This window comes from Lepisosteus platostomus, chromosome 6 (assembly GCF_059453375.1).
Source record: "Lepisosteus platostomus isolate fLepPlt1 chromosome 6, fLepPlt1.hap1, whole genome shotgun sequence".
Taxonomy (NCBI): domain Eukaryota; kingdom Metazoa; phylum Chordata; class Actinopteri; order Semionotiformes; family Lepisosteidae; genus Lepisosteus; species Lepisosteus platostomus.
In genome coordinates, this window is record NC_142616.1 from 63,967,556 (window position 1) to 63,979,717 (window position 12,162).

At 36.5% G+C, this 12,162-nt stretch overlaps 1 protein-coding gene across 6 annotated transcripts in view; it reads right to left on the bottom strand.

Moving 5' to 3' along the window:
- Positions 1–12,162, bottom strand: part of iqsec1b (IQ motif and Sec7 domain ArfGEF 1b) — a 202,894-nt gene that overhangs the window by 83,070 nt on the left and 107,662 nt on the right. The window contains exon 1 of one of the 6 annotated variants that reach the window (XM_088636884.1): positions 2,266–3,172. The exons of the other annotated variants lie outside the window; for them this stretch is intronic. Coding sequence (XP_088493010.1) covers positions 2,266–2,342 — 77 coding nt within the window. The 5' untranslated portion in view covers positions 2,343–3,172. Of the gene's footprint in view, positions 1–2,265; positions 3,173–12,162 lie in introns of those variants that run through there. 6 annotated transcript variants of the gene reach the window in all.

The window sequence follows — 12,162 nt, forward strand, 5'->3', positions numbered from 1 at the left end:
TAATCTTAGCATGCAATGTATAAAATAAGCAGCATTCCTACTAAATTAATATTTGTCGAAATCCCACTGCATCAAGACAGCACCAAAGAAAGATTTGTTTTACTGTAAAGCCAATTCAGTATATCACAGAGTAGACGGAGAAAACAAAATATCAAATACCACAAAAGGTTTGGTTAAATTTATTCCATTGCATCAAAAATGAACCTCCATTTACCACTACACAATACTGCACAGCACTATGAAAGCAAATACTTTCAGTGGGATCGTCTTTTGTAGGGCACAAAAAGACCAAAACAATGCACCTCTTCAAAGAAAAAAAAAATTGGTTCTGCTTTAGTGTGTCACCTTCAAGAAGTCTTTAGCATCAAACGTATTCTCATATAACTCGAAACTCCACTAGAAAATACTAGAAACGATTCAACTGTCAATGTTAATATATGCTTCTTACAATGAGAACACATACATCTCATACCATATTACAGAATTTATAGTTCACTGCCAGAAAACATAGCTGGTTGACCTCTCATCTGAGGGAAAAAGTCAATGAACAGCATGACCTCCTGCCAAGACAGGGCCAAAGATGAAAATTGCCAAGAAAGATGGACAAGAAAAATAGGCTATAAGACTATGAGCTCAGCTTTGATGTCAGGATAGGAATCACTGACCCACACAGCCAGAGGGCTAAATCATAAAAGCTGCTGCCTTAGCTGAAACCTTGACAAACATCTAGACAACTACACTACACAGAATATAATCTAATTTCAGTTCTACTGAGTAACAACCATTAGTGTCTCTCTGTCATTTTAAAAGCGATGACATTTCTTTGCAAAAGCCTGGATTAACAAGCATGAGAGAAGAAGAAGACAGAAATCCCATCCCGTCACAAAGACACTTTTGCTAATGATTTAACAGTGAGGTCAAGGAGAGTTAAGTTTTCCTCTGGAGTCTGTTAAAAGTCATTCCCTAGTGAAACTGTGTTTTTTCTTGCTGAATTGTAATGTGTCAAAACCTTATGATACTGTCTCAAAGAGGTTTATGGTTGTATCCGGTGAAAGTTATTGTAAATACAAACACGCCGAACCTCTGTCACAACAGATATGCAACATACTGTATACAGTAGCTGATATTGATACTTTAAAGTGAAAGAAAATATATATTTTCTGGAAAATAATTAAGCAGAAATTTCTGCCCACTGATATACAGTATGCTCATGCCAGCCTAATCTGAGGCCCCCAAAAGAAGAAAATAAAACCTGGCTACTGTCTGTTCTTTGTTAACAGAGACACCTGATTAACCTGATTTTTAAATATTATCCACAACATTCTTTTCAAACTGAAAGTTTCAGTGGGATACTTCTGAACCAGTTATGACTGTCTTCAGCGCATCCAGCGCATCGTTTCAAAGTCTGAAAGTGGAACCAGAAAGAATATGCTGTACCTCAGACAGGCATGACAACAAAAGAGGGATTTCTAGACCAAACATGTCTGCTGAAAATGGTCCCTAAACCATAACGCATGTGGCTGCTGTGTCAAATTGTAAAAAAAGGTTACTTCTCATTTTGTCAAAAATCAAAAGCAAAAAATCAAAACCTTAGAGTTGTGGAGCATGTGAAGACACAGCCACGCCACGATGCTCCCAGCATCAGCAGCAGCAATATCTGCTATTGTTTTGTAGCTCAGCCCCCCTGTTAAAGTGAAGAGCAGCTGACACCTCATCCCCGTTCTCTATTCACACTCAGTCACAAAGAAGCTCTGTTGGAAATACTGGAGGACAGTGTCTGGACTTTGCTAGGACAGTGGGGATGCATGCTATGTGCTCAATCAGCAACAAACAATGGACCCAAATAACTCTAAATGTTTGCCCGTCGAAATCAATCCTTCTGACACAGCTGAAAGTTTCATCTTAATCTCAAAGGCTTCCATTCTTTAGAAAGAGTTTCTGAGGCCGTAGGTGCCAACTCATTCTCAAACACCAAACAATGTCTGCATCTGGGATGTTACTGGAAAGCAAGTATTCTTCTCTTTCTCCCATCCAAGCAGAGTTTTACCAATCACTGCATTTGCATGTTACAATATAATCATCCAACTAAGAAAGTCCTTTCAAATATCTCAGCAACTGTCACACCTCTGTGATACACGAAGCAAAATATAATAATCCAGTGCCCTGTGCAGGGGAGTTCATATTGCATCAAAAAAAAAAGTTAAACTTAACGCATTTGTCCTTTCCCTTCCTTATGAAACACTCAAATGAAAATTCTGTTCTTACCTTTTATAAAAGCCATTAAGAGGCTGCAGACACAAAAACTGCCAGTAATCCAAACAGAAGGCTTTTAGCTTCAGCATTTTTGCAGGCAGTGGAAGAGAAATACAAGGATGAAGTTACAACATATGAAACGTATCATTAACTTTTTGTAAGAAATCTTCTTAGACCAGGCTCAAGTTAAGGCCTGTATTTGCTTGGTAGATGCAGATCATTATCCCCATATCAAAGTTATCAAGCTCCGTTGTTTTCGTTGTTGTCTGTGAAGAAACCACATGGCACTTTCTCCTGTCTTGACACCTGTCTGTAATGACAAGGAGACTGAGGGAGCAGAGTGTCAGCTCTAGTCATCCCTCTGCTTTGATACCTTGTGCTGATCCTTCCAAATCCCTACTGCCAGAAAAAGGCGCTGATTGATGTTTTTAGCTCCTTCCGGCAGAAATCCATCACTGACGATTAGATGTGTTTTAAAAGACACCCTCTTGAAGTGTAAATATCAGACACAAAACCTATCTGGAGGTATGCTCTGCAGCTCGGATAGATTGTGTCTGAGACCGTGGAAGATCCAGGACAATTGCACCAGTCCAAATCCAGAATGATAGCTCTTAGTTTCTTACAGTTTCAGTAAGACTTCCTTCCCTGCTCAAGAAGTACAGTTCCCAGTTTGTAAATGGGCAGGAAAGCTCCTTTGCTCCTTCTGTCATCCACGTCTCCAGTGCTGGATTACAGCTGCTCCATTGTCTGCCACTGACTATGACCAAAGATTGGCTTCCCCACGCTTAAAAAAAAAAAAATGACAATGCCAACAATGGCCACCCCGATCGGGGTATTAATTATGCTTTATCTAATTCCCAGCAACCTTTGCAAGTCAGATCTGTGCAGAAAAAACTAATCGCCACAGCCACATGGTGCACAGTGGGGAAAGCTCTCAGCTAAGAAGCTGTCCAGATAAACCCTCATAGAGATGTGCTGATGCAGGTTGCTGGGGCAACGGGAACACATTGATAAAGTCGCAAATGGAACCTTGATGACAATCCTGATTGGCTCGTGCGAAAAATAATGATTCTCTAACTACTCGTGCAGCACCACACATTGCAACCTCAGCGACGTGGTCTGAATTTGACTATAAGATAATGGAGCTGCAATGCACAAAAAAAAAAAAACAATGCCGGATGCATTCAAAATTTGCATTCTTGAGTAAATCATTGATGCGCAAAGATGAACGAACACCAGAAAATACATTTCTTATTAATGTACATGATTGTGAATGTCAGTATCAACACTGAGATACTGAGCACTGATTATAAAAAGATGTTTTTGTTACAAATCTTGTTCAAACTTTTTTTAAGACTTGAAAAAAATTCAAAAAGGGTTCAGTTCCAGTGCTAGTTAGTACGAGAATAAAAGAAATTCAGTGAGTAAATTTAATAAACAGCAAACTAACTGAAACAGGCAATGACAGCAGTGGGCTAAAGATGATAATGAGTCATTGTTGGAGGATGCATAGAGTGTTCGTGAAAAAAAAATGATGAATGTTCTGATAAATCAAATTGCTTTGCGTTATTGAAAGCAATTTAGCAAACATGTTTTTGCCAGTTAACATCTTAGTAACTTGCCATTACTGTACATTACCAATATGCAATTGTTCAGAGCTTAATTTCTAAAAAAAAAAAAGATAGTGGGGATGCTGATCAAAATTCAGTACAGCAACCTACCTTTCGGCTTTATTTCCTTTCACAGTTGGCTAAAACATTAAGCTCCTTCTCACGCTCTAGAAGAAACACAGCTTGTCCCTTTTGAATAAAGTTTCTGGCACATATTTGACTGCTTCTGTTTTAAGAAATCTCTGTCTCAATAGCACTGAAGCCGTAAACCCAAAGAGAACCCGAATGTAACTGTAAAACCATCGTTTGATTACAGACACTGGAAAATTAATCTGAGCACCATGAATCACAAATACTTCTTCCCCTGTTATCGATGTTCTCGTAACAAATATTTTTAAATGGGGCATTTATCATCTTTAAGAAATGACATATCTTAGTGTATCACATTGTTTTTTAAAATGATTTAAAAATGACAAAATACAATATTTAGCATTGATGCACACCTTATGTTTATTTTTGTAGTTAGACGACTTTACTATTACATTAACTTGCCAGTCGAATCGAAAGAAATTTCTTTTTCTCTGTCTAACCAGTAATCCTGCATTATATCCATGACCAGTGAGCCTCCATGGATATTCATTCTTGAGTGAAGATGAAAGCTCAATCAGTTTCCATTCAGAAGACTGACATTTTAAAAATCACCAAAGAATGACATCTTGCACACAAGGCACTCTAAACTTATTGACATTTTTGATAAGACGACAATAAAAAAATACACCTGACATGCACTTACAGCTGTACAATCCTCAGGAGCTCTGGTGCAAAGTTGCAAAAGAAGAGATAAAGAAAACATCTTCCAAAATAAAAATACCATTTTACGCTGTCATTTGCATGCTACATACATATTTTTGTTTTGAATATGCAAATTTTCCATTTGACAAATGTTCAGACTCATCACAAGGAAAATGACTGTGCACTGATGATCTGTTTGAAATTTGGTCATAATTAGAAACCCTGATAGCACATCATCTTGCCACATGAAACTTTACCCAACAAAGTAATTAATTCAGGCACCAATTTCAAAGAAAACCCACCCAAAAATAACAATATCTGTTTGATGCAGAGGAGACACTTAGTACGGGCAAAACAAGGAGGCCTATCTGTCTGTTTATTGGGATGTTTATTTCTGAATAATTGCAATGACATTTGCAAGTCAATAAATGTATGCAAGCTGCGTATAGCTTTTGATTAATCCAGCGATATTCTCAGGGGACCAAATATAATTTCTCAAGGAAATCAAATACATAATCAACGCGTTTTTTTATTTGAATGTTTCATTTATGTAGGAAATCTAGTGGAGTGGAGAAGCAGAATTCTAAACGTGGAACGATATATGGGCTTCATTATTGGCTGACCTCATGCTGCATAGTTGATTCTTCCGAAGGATTTCCCTGTTCTGCTCCACACATGGAATGAAGTCTATCAAAAAGTGCAAAACGTCTGCAAAAAACGCACCCCCATTAAATTAACAACTAAGGGTGAGGATCTTGCAAATGTTAACATTTTAAAGCCTTTAGAATGGAAGTAATAAAAAAGAAAACCGAAGCCTGGCATTCTGCTTCTATTGTATTATCTTAAAATTAATGGACTCATGGGAAATATACCCAGAAGCACAACATATTGCCTAAACAGATTTAAAATAAATGTGCAGGGGCTTTTAACTGCCTTCACCCTGTCGTATAGTAATTCCAGAAGGGCTTTTCCTTTTTACTCCTCTTATGTCATTTAAAACAATAATGAATTTAAGGGCAGGCAGGATTACTTCTCCTTCTGCCCCTATGAACAGGCCAGAGTAAACAGTTCCTTTGTTTGACTGACAATTTAAGTCAGCAGCTGAATGAGAGACACTTTAAAATTAGCCAATCCAACAGACTGGCCACCACATGTACTGTAATTGCATTCATCGTTAGGTTTCCTATGGTGTAAATCTGCTGGGTTTTTCGCAGGACAAAATTGAGATGTTTCTAATGCTGAATCACCATCTTACCATTAGAGCACCTGGCTATGGGTGGTCTAGCGGAAAAAAAAATCAAGATGCTTCATTTAACCAATGTGTTGTATCCTCCCTCTGTATCCGCAGACAATAGAGCAGAGCAGGCACAAAAGGCAGTAGCTGGAGCCCCCACCAGCTCCCTCATGGTCTCTGTCTTATATTGTACAAATAAAAGAACATGAAGTGTCTGTTGGGCTTGTTCTCCAGATAAGAGGCCAATTAATCGCCACAGTTTATTTTTCACAAATTCAATGAACATGTTAAGCATTTGAGAAATGCTGGAGATTATAAGGTTTAAAAATAAAAAAAAATAAAACATTTCGAACAAACGGCACAAAAATTCAAAATTATACAGCATGTAACGTGAAACATACAGTATGTTTACATGCGTTTAAACAGTATACTATTGCTGAGTTACAGTTCACCTGAAAAGTACAAATCTCTTTATGCTTCCTACCAGCATGTGATATTTAGCTACTACAGCAGAACAGCTTAAAATGCAAGGTGAAGTGTTAGTTGGCAGATGAGGGAAATGGGGTATTGTGCACCAGGTGCGATCCACAGCAGACCCAGCTGTGCTGTGGGCCCTCGCTAAATGAGTTTAAGAGGGCTGCTGTTTTAATGATCACAGCAACCACCTGGGTAACAAAGCAAATGACAGTGTTTTCCTTTTTCTTAAACACTTCTAGACCTGGAGCAGGACTAACAAAAAACCTTGTACAGTATCTTCACCAAACCAATGACAACTGAAAAATTCCCACCCTGAAGCACCAAAAAAAAAAACCCCTAACCATCCTTTAAAACGCCCTGGGCAACATACTTGAAAGTATTTATACAGTATTTATTTTTGAGAAGGTGCTTCTCATACAGGAGCAAGCTGGAAAATACCGGAGCTTCTCCAGTTCTGAGCCGAAACTAAAGCTGCTGTTACTTACATTTAAAATCAGTGTGGGAAACTACCTGCAGCAGAAAGGAAACTGTTACAAATGAAAAAAAAGCTCTGAGATAAGTAAGGAAATGAATTAAATCAGATGCATTTATACAATCTCTTGATGTGCTGCTGTGACTCTTGTATTCCTTGTCCTTGGCAATTTCCTATCCAGCAGCCCTATTTAGAAATGTCAATTGAAGACGTGCAGTCTTTTTGAAAAGAAACTCACGTTTAAATGAGGAGTAGCTCGCTGCAATTATAAAGCCCTCAGCTGAATCTGAATTGATCAAATCATTCTTCCTCCTCTGTAGTCATTTGTGCTTTGTTTCCATTCAGAAAGGCTGAGATATGTTTTTCTCATCGAAATGACCCACAAACCAAGTGTAAAATACTAGGTAGAACTTATAATATTGCTTTGGTGAAATATATCATAAAGTAAAGAATGCTGGAGCAATTTTTCAGCTACTCTGGTCAATTTATCTAAACACTGGCTCTGGGTTCAAGGTCACCTTAATAAAAACCAACACTGCAAAAGCACTTAAACAATCCAGTTGCAATCCTTCAAGAAGAAGAAAAATAAATAATCTTTAGTTTAAAGGCTATATTATTATTATCTGTTGGTTTTAATTCAAAAAAAAATGTTCAAAAAGCTCATGTTACTGTCAACAATGATACTCAAATGTGCATAGGCCAAACTACTATTGAAGAGATGCCGAGGTATTTAAAAATTAATTTTAATATTTCAATATGTGTGCAACCATGCAGTGCTTGCAGAGTAGTATTGATATGCTTACAGGATTTATGACAGAAATTAGACAGCACATCTAAATATAAGAGACCAACAATAATCAATGCAATAAATCATCAAAGCAACAGCCATGACTGTTCTATGGCCTGGGGAGAAAATCAGACTCTGACAAAGCTGCGCTGGCAAAGACAAATATCTTCTAAGCTTTTTTGGTCTACTCATGCACTAATGTGTAAAGCATTTACATTTCCTGTGGTTTTGAAATATTACAAATTGATTAGGTTTCCTTCCATGTTCAAATGTTGGCAATGTGTTTTTAAAAAGGCTTTCTAGATAAAGCCCAGTGACACTGAAAGTATTTAAATTATTTCAGAAATCCTAGAATCATCAATCTCATGTAGCTGAAAATATGAAATCGCAATCTAAGGCTATCATCTCATGTGACAATATAGTATAATTAACCAAAGGTTACGCACACCTGCTATCTTTTATATTAATATGAAAGACCACTTTTACTGAACCTCTTTCAGAAAATATAATAGCTAAGCAAAAGACAAAGAATAAAAGATTTAACAAATAAAGTAGTATAAATTAATAGAAATGGGAGACATAAAATCACTTTCAGCCTGCTGATAGATGAATGTTCAATATATATATTGATTTCCATTTTTTATGATAAGAAATAGAAAAGCTACATACAGTATTCAGTACAACATATAGCAACAGAGAGTCTTATTTTATAATTGTAGAGTTAAGCTGTAATTGGTAACACTCAAAATTTAATTAATTTAACATACTTTTTGTATTCATTTATAAAAGACTAGATAGGATTGTTGGTTTGGTTCATATTCTGATCTAATTTTCTGGAAGCTGGAACAAAAAGAACAGAAAAGGACAATTTTTTTCTTTTTCTCTGTGAATGACTATTTAAATATCTCTAATAAACAGAAAGGCTCAAAATATAGAAGGAACACACAATTAAAAAAATCTTAAAAGATTTTTTCCCAAATTACTTAGCTGTCATAACGGTCAGCAGAATATTGTGAGAAATTTGATATATCAGATTGGACTAAATAATATTATGCCAATACATACTGTTTTTTTCCATCATGCATAAAAATCAGCTCATACTTCTGTAAGTAAATCCATTGGTACAGATCTCTTTCATGATAACTCTACATGAAAGAGAAAAGAATTCTGGATTATTATTAAATACTGTAAAATCACAATCAAACAACACCAGAGGTTCTTCCTTTGCTGTTTTATATAGCACAAACATTAAGTAAATAAATGCAAGTAATTTACCATAGTAGCTTAATATCAAACTACCAGAAGGTTTGAGGTTAGTGGGCGTGTAATTACTGTCTTTGTGAAACAGAATGTGGCCAGCTGAGCTTCAGTTTTTACTGATCACTTGCAAGGCATGAAGCCTCAGGCACTGGGGCACAGCTAAAGGGCTTTTGAATTGTGCCTCTCCAAACAAACAACATTAAGACATATACAGCTGTTTCAGGAACCACAACAGTAAGTGAAATAAAGCAAATGACACCCTGCATAAGAAATAAATGATGAGACATAAATTAAAGACAATTCCAAGAGCCACTACATTTGTTTTTATTTCTGAAAAAAGAAATACCCAATACCTGATTCTAAATATTGTATTTTATACATTTTCTGTACATATATGCAACACATATACAGTATTTACACAAAACACCAGCAACTTCTGTACAGTACCTTCTTACTTAAATTAGATTTATATGTATTTTATATATTCAATTTTCAAATGAAAATAACTGGGACAAATATCTCATTCAACTTCTAAAGGGACAGTTACACTGTAGAAAGGAGGTTAGACTCTCTAATACCAGATTTCACTCATGTTTTCCAGACATCCTTACAACTCCCCCAAAAACGAACAGAACCGGAAGGGCTTTTATCTTCCCTACTCTAAAAAAACGAAAAAGCTCATTCAAGGAGAAAAGCCTTCCTTTCTGGATCCATTTAGATTCAGCTCTCTGTGCTCATACCATCAGCTTTTCTTAGCAAGAATGTTAGTCTAATCACTCCCTTTTAAGCTTCACAGAACACAAATATCTTTTGCAGCATGAAGAATAGTAGCCTACAGCTAACTCTCTAGAGATGGATATGAGGAAAACGAACCTTTAAAAAGCTGACACCCATCTCTGGAATACAAAAGAGGATGCTACTGTTTGGCGAACTATACACTACACTGAGTTGCTGGTCAAGAACGATGAGCCTGTAAAGACTCGGTTTGTGAGTCCTTGATAAAAGCACAACAAATATATCATATAAATCTTACTCCAGCCACAATTCCCAAAAGCTGATCAACAAAGGCTTAGAGAACAGCAGAAGCAGATTCTAGATTTATTTATCAACATGACAGCTTCCAGACTATGACTGATGCTTCAATGCTTCATTTAAGTATTTAGGAGATTAAATTGATATTTTACATTCTATATAATTAAGGAGGGGACATTCAGGGTATAGTTGCTCTAACAGTTGCATTTGGTACTGTTCTGATTGAATCTAAATGTTGTAAGCACCTACCCAAAATATCCCCACAAACTCTTATAAACAGATATGCAAAGTTTGATATATACACAATACAAAAGCAGGGGGCACTTTTGGTTTAGTGGTTAGTAGTGTTGCCTTGCTGGTCCGGGGCCCTGCGTTCAATTCTGGCCCTGGAGTGCTATCTGCGTGGAGTTCGCATGTTCCCCCCAAGTTCCCCCTGGATACTCTGTTTTCCTCCCACAGTCCAAAAACACACTTTTAGCTTAAATGACTTCTGGGAAAACTGGCCTTGGCATGGGTGCATGTCTGTGTTTGTCTGTGTGTGCGTGTGATGGATCAGTGTCCCTTTCAGGGTGCATCCAGCCTTACAGTATGCTCGTAATAGGCTCCAGTTCTCCAGTATTCTCACTGATTTAGATGAAATGATAAGAAATTGGATGGAGGGATATTACAAGACAAGGTTTAACATACTGTATACACACTGTACTGGCATTTCAGTAGCTTTTCATATGTAATAAAGAGTGTCAACAGCCATTGTGTTGTTGTTTTTTCCTGTTAACTTTATGAATGGAGAAATGCCTGATCTCTGGTCCCCTTTTCTTTTTAAATCTACAGTATCGTGGTTCTTTGATATTCAGTAAATGCCTTTGAGCCTTACTCCCTCTAGTGGTAACTGGTGATGCCCTTCAATGACACTTAAAATACAGGATCATGAGTGTGACTGGAACTTCAAAGCAAATTGATTTGTGCAGTTCCACCTCAGCTACATTTTTTGCACAAAAGGCAGATTGAGTTGAATATACTGTATACGCTAGAAGCAAAGTTAAGACAGTGCTTTGAAGTGAGTGCAATTTAGGTATGAACTAGAAATGTAGTTAAGAGAAAAGGTCTTCATGGTCATGCAACTAGACTAGAAAGTAATAACGTAAGTCTAACGTTCACATAAAATAACAAGAACTAAAATGATCCATGTTCATTCACTTCTGTCAATTAATTTGTTAATGTAAGTACATCTTCAATTCATTTAGAGGGTTTTCCCAAAAAATGGCAAGCAGGAGAGAGAGGCAAATATAGGAAACAGGCAATTATTTCAAGCACTGATTAAGAATGGAATTTACTTTAAGGCTTTCTTGAAATGTAGCCACAAACCACAACACGATGATCCAAGATTACGCGTGGATTTATTTTACTCACAATGTCACACTAACCCACAGCTGTAGGAAGGCAATGAGCAAAACTGAGTTAGTTCCTTACTAATGATAAAATTCAAAACAATATAATGGAAACATACTTAAAATCTGTTTGTCTTAAATATCCAGTACAATTAATATTTCTGGATGTCAATCAAGGAATAAAGCTGTACCACAGGGATGATGAAATAAAACAACAATTTAACAGCTGCTATTTAAAATAAAATACTTCTTAAGAGGCTTGGTATTCACCTTTCCATGCTTTGAAGTTATTTAATGTTGTCATCTAATTAAAGAAAGTACATCCTATAAAAGGGACGACTGTCAGACTCAAGCTGGTTTATCGATATGGCTTATCATTTGCTAAATGTTCTGAACCGTGACAGAATAACAAGTAAGAAGGAACATGAAAGATGGCATAGAAAAAATACAATATTTATTTATTTTGGTTCAAATGCTTCAAGACCATGTGCAAACCATAAATCAGATTAACAAAATGTACAATCAGTACTGTGACAAAAATCCCAATAACTCACAGTAAATGTAAAACACCGAAAATCAAAAGTGTGACATAGAAGCATGCTTCTGATGAAACACATTTTGGCTCAGAACAATCAAAAGGCTTTACGTTCAAAATGCAGAAAAGGGAACATTCGCTTCATGATCCCTGTTTCAATGTGCTACTGTATATGAATTATTATGAACATGTCAGCCAAAAAGTATAGCACCATTAATTCAGAAGACACAAAGAATGTTTCATACTGATTTCAGCTGACAACTGAAGATGCAGTTTTAGCAAACAAAAAAACAGAAAGCTTAAACAAACAGAAATGACACTC